Here is a 19276-nt window from a genome sequence, read left to right as displayed (position 1 = left end):
TATGTGATATCATAATGCAGAGGAATAATAATTCTTGCTGGAAATCTGTTACCTGAAGACTGATTGAGCCTTGCCTTGTTTAAGACCTGTGTATTTGCTTGCCTGACATCCATGTCTATATTCTGACCACGGCATATGGATATGTCCCTGGTGTCATTTTTAAATGAGAAACCTGGAAAGTCTAAGGCTATTGTAATAAGATTTTTGTCTCTGAGCGCTAAAAAGCTCTTAAGCTATCAATTGCACACAGGGTTAGGAATCCTGGGATATAATTCTTTCCAAGAACGATTATAGAGAATTTGCCCTTCTTTCCTGGGGGATGAATGATAATGAGTTTGTGTTTTGTTGGTTTTAAAAATGACTTACAGTATCCATAATCAATTGATTTATGTTTATAGAGCTATATAAATTTTAAGTAGCCATTGACATTCCAACCAGAATATGTTTTTGTAGGGTTATCATGATGGCAATTTAATATAAAATATGTTAATTACAACAGTGTCCTTGCAGATGCTGCTGTTCTGCTCGATTTTATAGAAGATTCCTTACATTTCCTGTCTACTTGAAATTTTGTAATAGAAAAGACTACACTGACAATTCCACAGATATGTTTGTATCATACATTTTTTTTTAAACCTGTTAGTTGCCCACCTGCTTTAGTACTTTTCTTAACTTCAAATAGTATTTAGGATTATGGCTAGAATCTTTAAAATATTATAAAGATATTTAAACACATTTAAAATTTAAGTGCTCTTTTTAGGGGAGTTTGTGTTGCACTCTCAGGTTTTTAAGTAACTGCCAATAAATATGATTATTGTACTGTTTTTTTAGGTGTAGTTTTTAATTTTTTTTTAATTATAGCTTTTAAAAAAGCTAGTGTCAGTGATGCACAGAACAAATATCCTGTCCACAATAATTTTAGTCCTTGCTGTAATAATATCTATAATTAATAATACAATGATAATAGGAATTTTTATATTCAGTAACTAGTTCATATAATGTTTTTGATGAAGTCTTCCCCACTGATGTCCTGAAACCATACACAGGAACAATACAAGACATCACAAAGAGTATTATTAGTGTCGGTAAGTTTGGCCACACTATTGTGATGTATGTGTCATCTGTGGCTGATTTAATGCTCATTTTGAATCATAGTCTTCTAGGGTTTTGACAGGCTTTACAGCAAATTAGAAGTTCTGAGGCTTCTTTGTTGGTCATTCTATAGTTTTCAATTTAATTAAATGTGAAAAAGAGAATTGTCTTTGTTTTTATTTTATATTGTTTCCTCACTTTTAACAGTAGATACTGAAATGCTAATCCCATTCTTTTCTGCAGAAGTTCCTATGTTGTCCTCATCAACATGGTATCTTTAGTCTTTCAGTCATGCATTAAATGACATGAGTAACATCTGCTACATTTGGTTTGTTCTCCACGTTCTCTCCCTGGGGGAGGAATTTCATGTGCTGTTAGTGGAGTTTGTTTTAACATGGAGGGTTTTTTTTAAAATATATACATTTCTTGGTGTTCATATTAGAAGAGGTGAGACCACTGTACCTCGCACCTACAACAAAAGGCTGGATGGTTTAGAAGTGTAGTGAAGGATTGTCATAGGAAAGTTGTGTCTCCATTTATGGAGATTAAAAAGGTTATTTTGTCTGAGGAGTGAAATTGTTGGCCATGATCTTTGTCCTGGACACGTTGGACATGAGATGCTGAGCATTTTGAACATAAGAATTGAAAGGTCCCACTTGATGCTCTCTTCTGTTAAAAATCAGTGCAGATAGTAGAATACTAAGCTACAGTACTTAGAGTGGAAAAATGTAGATAGAAATTTGATAATAGTTGATGACTTCTTCCTGAGGAATTTTGCACTACTGTGATCGAGATAGGTAATGATAATGGCAGCTAATAAATACAGGCATCCATAAAGATGAAATGGAATCTCCTGACAAGCTAGAAAAGGAGAAAACTGTGGTAGGTGCTGTATGGTAGGCCACTGCCAGGAGGAATTCCAAGAAAACTCTTAAATATTTGACTGGTTTAACAGTTTGAGGATGTATATGTTGGACAAAGTAGACATACAAACATTTCAAGGTTGTCTCTTGTGCCCATTTACTTCTTGTTCAGCTTCCACCAGCTGTTCTTCATTCCTGAGGAGATCTTGTTCAAGTAGAGAAACCCTGTTATCGCTATAAGTGATAAAAATCAGCACATCCAGATGCTAAGCTGAGCTATGAAGCATTATAGAAAAATTAGGCAAGATTTCTAAAGCTGTGATCAGTGTAACTCTTGTGCTTATTTGCAAAGATATAAATACATTTTATTTTTAGAATGCCTTTTTATTGAAATCAAAAGGGCTTGCTGTTTCCTCCTGAGAACTGTGGAAGACAGCAGAGTACTTCTATCATTGCTTTCTGATCTAAGAACATTTTGCAAGTCAGTGTTATTCTGCTGCGTTGTGTTAGCAGTGAGAAACATTATGTGTAATTGATTAGGTAATAATTTTATGTGCTTTTTATAGGTCAGGCCAGAGTGCTTTTATTTTGTACAGAAAACAGGTGACTCCCATTCTTCCATTTTCTAAGTGTTTCTGTTCCAGGTATGGTCTCTTCTTTGAGCTGCATTATAAGCCACTGTATACAAGTCCTCCAGAAAGTAAAATGATCCCTTTTCAAATAAGTTGGAAGAATTTGCTATTTTCTCCTTCTGAAGTTCGGTGATTTTGTATTTTTATAGTCTTACTTTTTGTTTGTTTGTTTGTTTGTTTGTGCAGTGCTACTTTTTTTTTTTTTTTAATGCAGTCAGTGAGATAATATTGTATTTTTTGGGGGGGAGGGGAATTGCTTGTATTACAGCTATTATCAGAGATGTTAGAACAAAGTAATTTTAGGGCAAACTAAAAAACTGAATTCTATAGTTTTAGCTATGCGAAGTATAGAAATTTGATTGATAATTCATAAACAAAATGAACACAACCTCCCATATATTTTAAGATAATGTTATTAATTTTTATTTAAACATCAGCTATATGGTATACATTTGAAATAACTTTAAATTTTGTGATGGTACTGCATTAAAATATGGCTTGTGCATAGAATGCAAGCTGCATTTTTTTCAGTGCATGTTGATGTTTATCTTAAAAAGTTTAGGTGACTGTAAAAAGTACTCACATAATGATGATTTCAAATATATATCACTGTTCAGTTAGATGACTGTTAATAATATGTAATTAGGACATAGATGATGACATATTAGAGGGGGTGATCAATTGAAAAAGGCTGCATGTTTAGATTCACACAGAGGAAAATTTCTGAGTGCATTGTAAGAGAAGGGAAAAGTGGTTAAGTAGATTTTAAAATCAGAAGAGGGATCATTATAATCTGACTACCTCACATATGTATTACAATCAGATGGAGTAATTATTGCATTAAGCTCGAGACAATAAGATTGAAATAGAACATATTTAGAAACACATCCAATATTGACTTAAAAGTTTCCCTACTATTATGAGTAAAGTATTTCAGTATTTAAAAAACCTCAACTTTTAAAATGTCTAATCTCCTCTCCCTCCCTTCCAATACTTCTCTTCCTTGAGAAAAGATTTTTCAGTTTATATTAATGCTATTCATTTATATATGTTGGGAAACAAGCCCAAGCTTCCAAGCCGTATGGTGTACTGGTATTCACTGTGCAGACCAATCTGTATTATCTTCTCATTCACTGCTGCTTTTTCTGCATCAAGGTGACAGTTTGCTTCAGTCATAACGGGCCTGGCTGCAAACTAATATGGCCACACTGTGGATGATCAAGGGGCTAGAGTGCCTAAGTGGAAGAGAAAATGAACCAATTCACAGTCAAAATGCCTTTTAAAGTGTCTAGGTCCTATGCACATAGAAATTGATAAGATTGAAATCAAGATATTGATTTTATCACTTTTCCAATAAGGTTAAAAAATCCTGAACTCAGCTCTCACATATCCCGAGTCCTCATGTCATTTTTCAACATCTTTTCTGAACTCTTTAATAGTGCTGGTCATTGTTCACCCCTCTTTTGCTCTACAGTGTTTGGAAAAGAAGGTTTAAGTAAAGTTTTGAATTATTACATACGCTTTTCATGAATTTTGGGATTCAGCTTATCTACTTATGTCCTTCTTGTAGCTGATGTCTCTCAAAGGGAAAAAGAAGTGTATTATTTTCTATGTGAAAAATTGAGACTGTAAAGTAAGGCTCGGTTTCAAGATGTGTTGTTTCTGCAGCTGTGACAAACACATCCATGACTCTGTGCATCTTCTATCCTCCGTCAGGGTCACTTCTGCAAGTAAGAATTCAGCTCTGACTAAGAAGGCTGAGACGTTGGGGGAATAGTCAAGTTAAAAAAAAAGTTAAAAAAAAAGTTAAGTAAAAAAGAATCTGGAATGTTTAATACAGGCAAGCAGTGCCACAGTCAGGCGTCACAGGGCTATGATAGATGAACCTTCTCTGTCTGGTGAGTAGGGATCATCTCTACTAGTAAGAAACCATTGTACTTTCCAAGACTCTGTTGCCCAAAAGAATTAAACAGTTTTAAATTTTGTTTATTGGTTAACATAAGTGTTTTTGGAAAGAGCATTTAGTACCTACAGAGCACTATTGCATTTTTTTTTCAGAAATGGGAATAGAAAAATTTCAAAATTGGTCACAGATATTCTATATCTTGTTTTGATCTAGAAGGTCAAGATTAGACTTTGTAAGAATGGTTGCATTCAGACCAAATTGTCTGAATAGACAGAACTTCAGAAAGTAGTTTTCTGTTTCTATTGGCTGAAGTAGTACTTTAATTAACTGAGATTCTAAGATTGTCTGTAAAATTGTGACTTTAAATGTATTTGTAAGTTACAAAGTAATAATGAAATTGCTAACTCATTAGGACTCATGGATTTTATTCTAAGCTATTCTAAGAGTTCAGAAAATCTGATGGAATCTCTGTTCTGGATACACTCTTATAGAAGACTTTTAGAAAAACACAAACATAGAATCCCCTTTTAAAAAGTGGGGGTGGCATGAGTGGAAGAAGAGCCAGAGTATTAGCAGTGAATCAGCCTACTCTAATTCCAAGAAAAACAGTGGTAGAAATAAGCCAAATTCTTATAAGGATCCAGAAGATATAAAAAGAAATGAATAGCAGCCAATGTGGATTTATCAAGAACAAATCATGCAAAAAAAAATCTAATTTAATTCTGCAATAGATATCAGCTGCTGTAGACAGAGAAGTAGCAATAGATAAAACATCTTGACTTCAGGAAGGCTTTAATATCATCTTGACAAACATATTCCTGAGCAAACTGGGGCTGGTGATATAAAGAAAATTACTGTAGAGTAGTAATATGTACCCATGAGTAATGAACCAGAAAGTTTTACTTATAATCTATGGGTGGTTTTCTGTCTAAACAGAAAGGTGTACCAAATGAAACTTTGCTGAAGTTGTCAAGCCCATTCATTAATGATCAGAATGATTGAATAGAGTGCACTTGCAAGCGTGTTAGAAGACAGTTTTAAATGATTTAGAGAAATTAGAGGTATGATCTAAAATTACTGAATGATATTCAATGAGAATATTATTCAGTAAGTACTATGCTTACATGTAATAATCCATTTAAACTGAAATTACCTACTGACTGGGTAGCAAATCCCAAGTGCAGTGTCTGGGCTCTAAACTGCTGAATGTGAACTTTAATTGCCCATTATGGAAAGAGTATTTGCCATCATAGGTTCCATAAACATTACAATGTCCTACAAAAGTGTGAAGCAATTATTCAGTTCTAATGAACATCAGTAAATGCCCATCTGGAATGTGTCTATTTTTGAAAACTGCAGCTCGAAATAGCAGTGGATAAGTTGACAGTAGTCCAGGTGAGATCTCTAGAAAACATGCCATGAGAAGATACAAAACACATTTGATATGCTTTAGGACAGAAGACTGGGAGGAACTTCAGGATTTTCAAAGAAATGAAAGAGTGCTGTTCTTTGTGCCCAGAGTAGATGATGGGACAAGAATTACTAAGCTTAACTTGCAGTTTGGGAGATTCAGACAAGATAGAAGTTCTAATTTAATAGACATTAAGCTGTTTAATGCACTGTTTTCACATTTGCCTCTCACACAACTGAGTGTATTGAACTTGTGCTTGGGAGAGACTGACTAATGAGAGTAACCATGACTGAAACATAGTAAACTCATCCTTTGATCATTAATTTCTGCAATTTTGAAAAGTCTACTCCTTGTGCTGACTTTGGGTAGATTTTTCATGCATGAAATACATTTTTCTCTCTCACTCTCTCTTTAAGCAAAAGGGCATATATGCATCTTTCCACAGAAGAAAAGTGTGAGTATATACTGATCCTTACAAAAAAGCAGCATAAAAATTGAGTAATTTATGAACTTGAGAATCACTTTTAAACTTGTTTTCTGTAGATTGCCTTTACCTCTCATTTATACTGCTACTGTAGGTGTAAGAAAATACTGAATTTACAAAATTTAGTTTCGTACTCCCAATTAGAAATTGATACTGGTGTTGTAACTCTGCAAAATGTGTTAACTAGTGAGTTTTTCAAAGATGTTTAGCATGTGCTACATTTTAAATCATAGGACTATTGTTTGAGCTGGTTTTGATGTCACTTTGTGTTTACTAATTATCATTTATATTTAGTGTCTTCATGAATGGCAGTGCTGTTCATTTTAAATGTACCCTAATTGCAAACAGACACGAGTGAATGCTTGTAATTAGCTAGGAATGAGAACAATGAGTGTCTGCATTACAATAAAGACTTAGGAGTTAAATGATCATCCAAAGCTGCTATGCAGAATTCCGTTATTAAACATTTAGAACTTCTGTTCAGAGAAGAGTTTGAATAACATATGTTTATGAAGAATGATGCTCACAAAGTGAGTATTTCCATAGGTAGCATTCTGTTTATGCCTCTAGTACAGGTGTAGTTTTTCTGAAGGAGGAATGTGAGACCTGAGGGACCTGAAGTTTCTTTTATCCATCTCTGTCTTCCCCCGCACTACAGGTACCTTTAACCTATTATGGCCAGTCCTAAACTTTTGGAATCCCAGACTGATCACTCTTACAAAGAAGTAGTGAGTGTTCCAGATAAAAAGTGTCTCAGGGGGAGGGTTCTGTGTTCTTAATTGGTTCCTAAATTTACTCCCAGGAAACAGAAAACAAAGGGGACAAACTTCAGATTCTACTTTTGAATGTCATTCAAGAGCCATTGCATTCTTTCAGGAAGTTTAGGTATTGAATCAACATCAAAATGCTAATTGTTAAGAGAATACTATATTTCTAATTAAAGTATAATGTTTAACTGTACCTTTAAAGTTTTCATTGTATTTGGTGAAAAGGTTTAGAGGTTACCAGCCTAGACACTTGAGTTTGTGTCTGACTGTTGAAAGATTATTTTTGCAGCCTGGCTAGGAAATTTAATCTTATTAAAAATGTAGAAGAAAGCAAAATCAGACAGAAAACTATGAGATTGTTACAGTTTCAATGCTATTGTATTTGATTTTGGAAATCTATGATAAAAGTAATTACACAATCGAAGTTTTTAATCATTCTGGGAGAGAATTTTTATTTTTATAGCAATGTATGTAATGCTTTCAGGATCTCCTATGATGTATTTTTGAACGAGAAGAAGGAAATAAAAAAGTTTCAACACCTTCTGTCGGTTTAAACTAAAATTTATGTAAGATCTCAGGGGTTAGTTAGTTTGCTCAGAGGAATAGTTGTAATTATGTGTGAGCAGTTGTCCTATGAAACCAAATAAAAGAGGTTTAAATGAACATGGAATTTATTAAATAGCACTAGTTTTTCTTGATTTTGCTCTCACATTTTTGGAGTCCGGAGTTCTTTCCTGGAGCCTATTTAGAGAGTAGATGTTTTGCTTTCACTGAACAATGGGAAGAATAGTTACACAGATCAGATTCTCGTGCAATTCTTAATTCTGAGATGTTAAATTTAAGGGTTTGCTTCACTGGTTATTAATTTGCTGAATAACCTGTAAAAAGACACTGAAGGAAACTAACACTCAAAGTGAAAATAAATGTATAATGTCACTACAGTCTTGAAATTTAGTACAGCCTGATTCATCAGCCTGCATTGTACTCTGAAATGTCAAATCCAATGGACCCAAAACAACAAGTTTTTTGTAGGCTCAGTAAAACCACAACTCCCTCAACCAGGAAATGTCTCAGACTCAGCCACTGGCCCCTGCAGAGAATCATATGTGACTGGAGTTAATGAAAATTAATCAAAATTATTATTATAGCTTAAAGATTAATATAGTTTTAGCTTTTAAAAGTATTGGCATTTTCAGCCAAGACAAGATATTTTGGAGAGGCTAGGAAATTTTGATCAGAGACTCTTACATCTTAGACTGAAAGAAAGAATTTTAATTAATTTCTATAGCAGATCACTGAAATGCTTTTAAGCTTCTGCTTAGTTGTGCACAAATTGTGCAATTTGTGATATGGGAACTACTAATTCTGGGCCAAAAAAAAAAAAATTGTTAAAGATCAATTTCACCAATGTGTTCTGCAAAAGTTTTTTTTTTTTTTTTTTTTTAATAGGTGTTACTTCTTTGGGTACCTTTAAAGCTGGAGTTTTTAAGTGCAGAGAGTGGAATGTATGCAAATTTGTCAGTAGTTTCAAATCTGGCTGTACTCATAGAATTGGATTATGCTCATCTCCTGAGCCTAAAGCCTGTTCACTAGAGCAAGTACCACACTCCAGTTTGATTGGCATCCGTGATACAGCTCTCGAGTCACTTTGCTTGCTCTTTGTGAATACATCTGTACAACAGAAGAAATAAAAAATGTGCACAGAAAATCTCAGCCTAAATAAACTCCTCCAACTAGGAGAGCCTTATTCAGCAATGAGTATAAGGCAAGGGCAGGCAGAAAAAGAATCAGAAAAAAATCTAGAAAAAAATTGGTGGGTTCCAAGTATTAGCTAGCTTTATTTCACTTTAAAATAAAGATGAAAATAGCAAACAAACCCCAGCAGAGTACTGATAAAAGGAGACATGTAGACAGAAATAGCAAAGGATCCTGAAAAAAGAAACACTGAAATATTTTATTTCTTAGAGGAACATTGATTCAGGCTTATAAAACCAAGAGAAAACAACATTTCTACTATTGTAAACTGTGTAACTATAGCTAGTCATGCAGACATTTTATAATAATATTTTATATATGATTATTGCTCTTCTATGCATCAAATGAATCACCAGACAACATCTGTTTTTAAAGAAAACCACTTGTGTTTTCTTTCAGTAACATGTAAACTGAGCATTGTATTTACCTCAATTGTCTTGTTTAGTCAGAGAGATTATGTCACAAATAGATGAGATTATATCCAGATTTCCAGTGATTTCCAGATATAAACTAATAAATTCTGTAGAATATGTGAATAGAAATTCAAAGTTATCTAAAAGTATTCCCATTTATATTTTCATTCAACTAAATATATTCTCAGGAAAAACCCCAATATTTTATGTTTTATTCTCACAAAAGAGGTCTTATTAATACTATAATAAAATAATAATACATTATCTAATAAATATAATAAATAAAATAATAATATAATAAAGAAATTGTTCCATCAGAAAATATTAAATAAAATCTATTCAATAATATTAAACTCTCAAGATTTATGTGAACAGCAACAGCAAATCAGCAAAAATCAATGGTTTCAAATATTCAATTTATGAAGAAATAATTGATTTTTGTTGAAAGATTTGTATGGAACAGTAGACTCTGCTTTACCGTTGTATTTCTCATTTATTTTTCTTTTCCTGGTTTTTCATTTCCTGTTTAAATCTTAGTCTCTAATCTTGTTTTTGTATCAGAAGTTGTGTTCTTTTTTTGTACCCTGTTTATTATACAATAGTGATCCAGAGTTTCTTGTGTGAGGAGGTGCAGGACGTGGGTCTGCCCCAGAAAGGGGCTCTCCGTAGGGCTGCTTTTGAAGAGAACAAGTAGCCCTTCTCTAGGATTGCTGCAGTCTGGAAGAAATCTGAATCCATTTCATGCGAATAAATGTCTGAGAAAAACGGACTTATTGTCTGCTGTGCAGTTTTTAAGCACTTCAGTATGTATGTTTTTCACCTGGTGGATATCTTATAGCTAATAATGTTATAAAATTGTTATTTAACAGGCAAAATAACATATCAAGTCCAAAGTAATTACCAATGCATTTAGGTTAATTACAGAGTTTAAATGAATTTTTATTGAATTCACCTGCCAGCAGCTGAGCCCAGGGTTACATATTTCACTGTAGCAGCTGGTGACAGTACAGGCATCTGTGAAAGCACTTTCTGCAGGAGATGCTTGGAATGCCATCTACTGTTGAAGAAGTAAAAAACCAACCCAAAAGCAATGCAAAACCCTTAGGAAAAACTGCCTTTTTTAGTGATTTTTTTCTGAAATGAAACTCTACTTACATTGTACATCTATACATTTATTACTTGTCAGGCCATCCTTTTTGCAGAATATTTGAAATATATTATGTAGAATTCAACTAATGTTCTGAAAAAGTCTTAACTGTGCATAATTACAGTATCCTAGCTTTTGTGTCAATTTTAAAATTAGGCTTTCTGCTTTGTTTTATGAATTCCCTGAGAATTTCAGTTGTCTGCAAAACAGTTTGAAACATAAGTAAAAAATAAAATCTTATCTTTCCAATACAGAATTAATAGAAATTGCATTTAGTAAGGAAAGTTGTGATCCAAACAGTGAAATAAATATCCCTTAAAAATCCTTATGATTAAAATTTTCATTTAAAATATTTAAACTTTTCTCTGTGAAAAAAATTGCCTTTTTTGGGTGCTTTTTAAGATAAAATATCCATAGGACAACAACTAATATGGTATTTGATAATCTGTTCTTGAAGTTCATCCTGGTAAAATTGTGTCTGGACATTACAGATCTCCTCAAGTTCGAGTAGTCTTGTACACCTGTGTGTTAGTTACATTGGGATATATTTATACATGTGTTTTTGCTATAATAATGATAAACGTTTGCATTTTGGTTATGAATAAGATGATATAATTCACAATTGTTACAGTTATCCTCATTTCCACAGTCAAGTATAGCTCACTGGAATGCAGCTATTGTGGAATTTGTGTCACACATCCTTGTAGGAAAGACTGTAAAACCTTTTCTTTTTCTCTTTACACAAATGATACAAGATTACAGTGGCAGACCTAAGGTCTGAGTACTCTTCCAGCATTCTTGTGGAGAAACCTGATTTTAAAAAAAATAACATGAGTTGTAAGGCTATTTTTCTTAATGATTGTATTGGAGGACAATTTTTTTTCCAGTTGACCGTTTGCTAAACAGTTCTTAACAGTATAGGAAAATACACAAGCAAACCCAAAATCTGGCTAACTTTAACAACAATAAGAAAGTAAAAGATGATTAGAGATGTACTTCAGTTTTATTTAAAAATACCTACATTCAAACAAATTCTAGCTATCAAAAATTAATCTTTGTTAGGAGTTTGAGTTGTAGTAGTATCTGTAACTCAAACATTTTTTAACCAAATCTCACCTCAGACTTGCTATAAGGCCCCCATAATTACACAGAATTGCATTTAGTAAGAAATGTTGTGTGATGATTGCACAATTTTGCCTCTGTTCCTTCTTGGAAGATGAAAATCCAGTATTTTGTTTTCTGATTTGATATCTGCTGTCTCAGGTTCATTTAACTCTCCATAAGTCATCTGCCTGAAATGTCCACATATCTGCAGGATTTGGAAGAGTAACACTTATTAAATTGGAGAGAAAAAAATAAATCCAAATAAAACTATTTTGTACTCCCCCAATAAACTGAAATATGTGTGTGCTTAAAGCTCAACCAGCTAAAATATCCTGAGTGAAGGCAGTTGCTGATTATTTCGAGGCTTTGAAGAAGTGTCAGGGTCCATGTGAGGCTTTTCAGCCTGTATGTAGTATATATAGTATATAGTGTATATAATTTTTGTGTTTCCAAATTTTTCTACGTGCCTCGTTCCCTCAGCAGACACATGATACCCAAGTGGGAGGCAGCTGGCATATTCCACATGGCAACAAATTATAATTAGTTGGTGGCTTACAAATTCTGGCTTAGAAATTCCCACTTACTCTGTGATAACCAAAATAATCTTTTGCTTGCTAATGATAGAAAAAAAGCTGCAGTAGCCATTTTTAAACTATGTGATAGATTTGGACAAACACTAGATTTTTAATATCGAACTTTTAATATCACCTCCCTGGTCTAGGCCTCCTGCTTGCAATTTTGGATAACCTTCAAAAGAGAGCATTGATCCATGAATTAATTATTGGAACTGTACGTAATGTAGTGGTCACCCTTCAGTGTAGCACTTATTTATTATTACAATTGTACTACAGTAACTTTCTCGTGAGCTGATTTGTGAGTTTGACACTCATTTTTATGGTTTTACTATCAGCACCATAACAAACGGCAAGGAAAAAGTCTGGCCAAGTTAGGAAATGTGTGAGAAGTGAGGGAGCTTTCATTTGTAGAACACAGGGTCTCTATCTCTTACTCCAGAAACGAATTGATAGGAAACGTTTCTGGCCTGAAGAGTTTGTATCCTAAGGTAAGCAGTGTCTGGTTCTTTTTGCTGGTTCTGAATTAATCAAAACATGCTGTCAGTGTATTCAGTTTTAGAGTTGAAAGTACAGGGCTGTTGAGCACTATGTTCTTGTTTGCAGTGAACCACATTTTAGTATATATTTTATAAAAATATTAGTGTCAAAATTTCACTCTGAGCGTTGTCTGAAAAATTAGATAAAACTATCTGACTTCTAATTATCATCTAAATGTTGGAGTAGTCTTAATCTTACAGCATTTGTTGTGCTTTTGGGTGATGTTTATCTGAGGTTCATTCAGGGAGCTCATTCGGCCTAGACTGTTACACAGGAGCATGGATGTGTCTGTGCTTATCTGTGACGTGTGTATGGTGCTTTCTTGTTGTTTGTCTTGCATCTTTAAGGTAATTTCAGTTTGAGCTTCAGGGATGTTTAACCTCTTCAGCTTGGAGTGAGATAGGTTTTAAATTTATTCTGTGTTACAGGTGTTGTTTCTAGCCCAAGTAGCCAACTTCACTTTCTTGTTCACTAAAATCAAATGTTCAATTACCTCTCAGCTACTGATCTTGGAGGTTCTTTTGTGGAAACTGCTGGTACTTTTGTTACAAACAGAGCAAATTTAGTCAGGAAAACCACTTGCATACATCTTGAGGAAAATATTCCTTTGGAAAGACATTACTTTATTGTCCAAAATATGATCATTCTCAATTCAAATGCCTATATGTATATTAATACAAAATTTGGAGCAGTCATATAAAATGAAGACTTTAATTTGGATCAAAAATAGATAAGTTACATATTCTAAGGTACATGTATTTATGGCCTTGATAGGGTAATCAATGCAGAGAATCAAGTCAGTTAATATGTAAATATTTTACAGTTATGCAATTAGCAAGGATTTATGTTTGACCTCCTTATCTCTCTTTTCTTGGAGTCAAACATACGTAATTTAACTTAGTTAATCTTACAGAGTTGCACTCTTTCAAGAAAATAGTTGATTGTACCTGTATTTGACTATATCTGTTAACTTGACTGCTTTGTCAGGAGTGGGTGCAGGCAAAGTTATACATTGTGCATGTGTCACATGCCTTGACTTCCAACGTGGGACTGTAGTCACTGCAGTCTCTGCAACTAATCCTTTTTTTTTTTTTTTGCATTTGGTGCAGGGCGTATGATTGAAATACTGTTACAAAGATTTGGGAAAAGAAAAGTAAGCAATCCAGGAAAATGGATCAGTGGACCTTTAACTCTAAGACAGGGTGGTGGAAACCTTAGAATGTGTCTGGAGCTGATGATCTTCCCCCTTTATCAGTTCAGTCCCTAGTTCGACAAAGGAAATGGCCAACCCCGCAAGGGTTTGAATATTGTTTCTTTAAGTCCTATTTTATTTTCAGTACCATTTTCCAGGGTGTAAATTCAAGGGGAGGAAGTTGTGCTATATTAAGAAATATTGGTCATGCGAAATACTTTTAGAGATTATGATGTTTCTATACTTTGAGAATGAGAATATATCAATTGCAGAGAAAGCCAGTTACATACCTTCATTAAAATCTTTTCTCTAGTTTTGCATTAAGAAGACAGTTGTGAATTATCAAATGATTTTGGGATAGTTCAAACCTACGTATAACTTTTAATTCCTGCAGATCAGATCTCCTTGTGCTTGTAGGTCCATGGATGGGAAAGTTGTGAATCTTGAGAGTATTGTTGCATTAGATATAGATATTAAGACCTTTATCCTTGCTAAGGATGGCTGATTCTGAAATTTGGATTTCCCCAAACTTCATTTGAAAAGAGATACCTGTTTCATTCCAGATATCTAGGAGGTGTAGAGTGTGTTTTAAGGCTCATTATCATGGATTGAGGCACCTGAATTCTGCCCACATGTTTTTGTGGCTGTGCATCCAAGTATGTAAAAGTAGAGATGAGCTCTGATAACAGAGTGCTTGTTAGTTTACCTGTGTCCAGCACCTTCTTTGGAAAGAAAGTTTTGTGATTTTGACATGGTAGATTTTAGAGAGAAGCTTTTATTGGTGACAGTAGATTGAAAAATAGAAAGGTATTGGGAGTTTAAAGGAATAAGAATAATTTTTATGTTGATGTTTTCATTACTTTGTCTCCTGCTTCCATTTTTCTTCTTCACTTCCCTCTTCTTTCTGTTCTCTTCTTCTACTCATTCTCTGTGCCAGTGGGAATTGCCTTAATCTTTGAGGAAATTTTTAGTATGTGAAGAAGATCTAACATCAAAAAGTGTTCATGAGACTTGAGATCTGACTTAGTGATTCAAGCTACTGGGAAAGATCAAAGGGATCTGGCAGTGGCACTGTGTAGGCTTGCAGAAGAACACAGCAGTAATGGTGCTGCGTATGTTTCGAGGGCAGAGGTTCCTGATAACAAAGGGCAAGGTGTAACAATTCCTGTTGGCAAGTAGGAAAATCCTGGCTTGTTTTCAAGTGACACAATGCCTGCAGTTATGATCTGTGCAAGCAAAAAAAAACTGTGACAAGAGCTTCAGACTCCTCTAACATTTTAGACTAAGTGGTAAAATATTTAATATTCCGCACTGTTAGAATGCATTGCCTGTCACTGTTGATCCAACACATTATCTGCAGCCTGCTGTTGGTTTTAGCAAACAGATATCGATCAGAGTTTGTTTTTAGTGAATGATGAGAAGTGGCATTGTTCTTGGCAGAGTTTTGAGTGAATAGAATTGAAAAGACATAGGAAGGTAAAATGAAGACAGGTAGTTTGGAAGAAGCGGACTGTGGTCATACTATGTGGTGTGTTTCAGTTGGTCTGTTGAGAAAATGGAGGTTTGGAATTTTTCCGACCTGGCAATACACTTCTTTTAAGCAATTGTTAGTTTCTGATCTTTGAAAGGAGGAGAGAAAGCATTGCATAAATATAGGACTACACAATCCAGTGAAACACAAAACAGTTCTTGTTACCAAAGGAAATAAGCTGTATGTGTGTATGTAGACAGGGTTCAAGTATTTGGAGTCTCTTCAGTCCTCTTCTGTCTGGAAAAAACATTTAAACTACAGTAGTGTTAAAAATAAATTCTTTGTATTTTATCTAATAAATCATTGTTTCTATCAGTTACTACAACTTCTAATTTCATCTGAATGAAGAGTCTTTTGGGAAGAAAGCAGAAGAAATTAGTCTGTGGTTTTCTGATTTAGATTCAGAATCTCTCTCCATTCTCTGACCTTGAAAGATAAATACCTGAGCTTTACACCTGAAGGGTTCAGGCTTGTTGATCCACAAGGTCAGTATTTGTTTAACTTCATATGGTAGAATCTATTGAATAGATTTCTTCGTGATTTCTTTTCAAAGAAGTAGTTTGCCTTCCATGCTTGTTATAAAGTCAAGGAAGATCATTGCCTAATCCAAGGACTGAAGGATGTATGGAGAGTGCTCAAGGAATGCGTCACTGTTATATAATAATGGAAGCTCTTGTCCTCACATAACTGCAGTGTTGGAAAGTGTATAGTGAATGAGACACAGAATTGTGGGAGGAGAAAAGATTAATTTATAAGAGAGATATTTTGAATTGTAGGGTCAAATTATATCCTGGCTTAGAACAGCGTGTTCCTATAAAATGCGGAGAAAATAATTTTAAATGCAGGTTTTCGAAGTGTCTGCTTATGGACAATGTGTTTTATTTAATGGTGCAAAACTAAAAACTGATTGTAAGATTTTCAAAAATACCAAGGGTTTGCAGCTGCATTTGAAGTTACCAGATATATACTATTATGTAAAGATTCTAGATCCTGCTGAAAAAAATCATACCAAAATTTCAAACTGCACACTTAGAATTAATGTGCAGTATTACAATTTTGATTTTACGCTATTCTGATCTCAGTTCTACATGTGAAAAAATATTAACCACGATCAGTATCCGAAGGAAAGATGTTGGTTGTAATCTGATCATATGAATGGCTAAGATTTCCTTTGTTTAATTCAACAGAAAAATTCACAATGAACTTAAAAGTGTGCACTTAGTTTGTTTGGAAGTCATGAGTCGAGAGGACTAAAAGGATTAGTGGTATATTCAGTCTTCTCTGTCCAGTTGTCAGGGAGATCACATTTACACCATCTAGTTCTATGTATGCTACTTAGGAGCTCTGAATTATTGTCTGGGAGTGTTTCCTTCTCACAGTTGACCATATAGAGCTTTAAGGCTTATAATTTTGGGTGATCTAAATTAAAAGTCCTGAGCTACCTAGTGCAAAAAGTATGAAAATACTTTGATTCCCTGCCCTTGCCACCCCTTTGACTTTGAATTCCTACTTTGAAAAACTAGTGTGGATTCTCGTGGTTAAAGATAGTATTTATGATTAAGATGCATGGTGGAGTGGAATTGCGACTGCATGAGAAATTTTAATTTTCACAATTTTTTATTTCTTTGGAATATACCTGCTCGTTTTTGTGGGATTGTTTGTTTACTGGATTTGTTCGTTTGCTTTGTTTTGGTACTGGAACATTTCTTTATATAAAAATTCCTAACATGCTGAAGAGGCAAGTCCATGCTTGGAGACATTTTATTGTGTGCTGCATGTTCACTTTTCCTTTTGTATAGAAAAAGTTTTGGAAAGATTTTAGTGTTTCTTATCATCCACTTATTTCCCTGTGATATCATATAGTGAAGGAGATGTGGAGCTATTTCGATGAGCTTTAATTTTCTGTTCAACCCAAAGCATCCACTTAAGTTACAAGCCTGCAATTCCTGTTTAGTTAAGTGAGAGTATTCTCTATACAGACATTCAGAATATCTATTTAGGAACATTTTGGTTTTTTTTTTTGAACATACATGGAAGGTAGATCCTAACTTAGTATGTAAGATCAATACCTGCAATTAGAGGATATAAATATTCCTGTGAGTATATGTCTATATTCTTGGGTTTGGTCTAGAACATCAACTTGTTCACTGAAGTTAAAGCATGTGTTTCAGATGAAATGTTTTCCTAAATGCAATGAACAAATATTAATCAATACTAAACAGACCTACTGTATGTATTATCTAGTTATTTAAGCAAGTCCTAGAAAAGTTCATTCAAGAGTAAAATTCCCTAGCTTTCCTTCCTTAGTTTTAAGAGTTACATTGTCTGCAGGTCCTGATATCACTGTGGTTTAATAAATGTAGTGCAGATTTTCCTTTAATCTATTAGTTTAGGATATTGTGTTTTAAATGTCATGTTACATGTTACAAAATCACCTTGAACTATAGGCAGTTCAGTTGTAAATAAAAATAAAAAAATAGATTATAGTTTAGATAATCAAAGACCCTTCCTTTGCATTTATAGCTGAATGTATTCCTGGAAATGTTTTGACATGATATTATGAGCAAAGAACTGAAAGTGAGTTATAAAACATTACCAATTTAATTTTGCAACTAAAAGTTTCCTATACTTGTCATTCCCCATTTTTAATCCTAAATGGAAATAAGTCCAGAGTACACTTGAATGTAAACATACAACAAATAGTAAAGGAAACACTTTTAACTCAAAGTAGGAACTTTCTCCTGCCCATTTGATACAGATTTTAGAACTTTAGGGTCGTTGTTTTACAACATGTTGCACTCAGTTGTGCAAACTTATCTTTTTAGGGTCAAAGAAGAGCAAAACCCACAGTCGACACAGTAAGTAAAATATCTTAAAGATGCAATAGGCTTGACTTTTCTACCTTTGCCATGTTCTGCTCTCTGCACCTTTGATGGTATTAGCTTTCACTGATACCTGATAGGCTGCAGGTAGTTTGTCATCTGCTTCCTGACTGGCTTGTAAGAGAGCTGCCTGCAGCTTCTTACTCCATCCACATGTTAGCTGGATGTAGGTTCTTGCTGCCTGCTTGTGAACTGGTGAATTGTAAAACTTTACTTCCCTTACATCCTTAGTGGCTGACTTAGTTCTGCAGCTAACATTCCCATTGGCTCTAGCTTTTCCGCCTGTGTATTTCTAATAATGTTGGATAAGAAAACATTTAAACTAGTGTGGTTTTATTGGTTATTCAGTCACATTATTTGCTTGTTTAAACAGGTGGTTTCCCTTTAGTGGGATCACTGAGCTGGTAAATAACGTTCTTCAACCACAGCAAAAACAGCAAAATGAAAAGGAGCCCCAGACGTAAGTAAGCTGCTCTCTGTAGACTAAGTAATGTCTGTATAGCATCAGAACATACTGGAGAGTATGTTTGAAGTAATTGCCATTTAGAACACTCAGCTGAGGGCATTTTACAAGGTGAATACCATTTGCTTTCCAACCCTCATTTGCAAAGGGAAAACCAAAAACAGATTTTACTCTCCTTATCAGTAACATAAGCGATTACATTAGAGTACAACTTAAGGAGTTCCTGCTGCTTCATTTGTCTTTTCTTTTCTGCAAATGTTCCATATGTGAAACTCCCAGTGAAGTGATGTGTTTACTGTGCATGAGGAGCTGGAATGATAAGACATGTAGTACTATGTATAGCGTGTCTATGCAGATGCATGGTATTTGTGATATTGTTTATGCATAGAATGCTATATGAATATACATAATATGTATGAAGAAGTTTCTAAGGAACAAGAAAATGTCATTTCATTTTTTTCATGCTTTTAAAATATCTGTAAAGTTTCAAAACTTTAGCAGATATAAGGTGAAATCTTGGGT

General features: G+C 34.2%; 1 protein-coding gene across 49 annotated transcripts in view; it reads left to right on the top strand.

Moving 5' to 3' along the window:
• Positions 1 to 19276, top strand: part of RIMS2 (regulating synaptic membrane exocytosis 2) — a 442383-nt gene that overhangs the window by 41767 nt on the left and 381340 nt on the right. For 38 of the 49 annotated variants that reach the window (XM_050323983.1, XM_050323815.1, XM_050323785.1 and 35 more), the window contains exons 2-3: positions 18235 to 18267; positions 18665 to 18751. The exons of 10 other annotated variants lie outside the window; for them this stretch is intronic. In XM_050323983.1, the coding sequence (XP_050179940.1) occupies positions 18235 to 18267; positions 18665 to 18751 (120 nt within the window). Of the gene's footprint in view, positions 1 to 18234; positions 18268 to 18664; positions 18756 to 19276 lie in introns of all 49 variants that reach the window. One more of the 49 variants, XM_050323914.1, reaches the window with a different exon arrangement.

This window comes from Myiozetetes cayanensis, unplaced genomic scaffold, assembly GCF_022539395.1.
Source record: "Myiozetetes cayanensis isolate MyiCay16 unplaced genomic scaffold, myiCay2020 scf1, whole genome shotgun sequence".
In the NCBI taxonomy this organism is placed as follows: Eukaryota; Metazoa; Chordata; class Aves; order Passeriformes; family Tyrannidae; genus Myiozetetes; species Myiozetetes cayanensis.
This window is presented reverse-complemented; position numbering and strand designations above follow the sequence as displayed.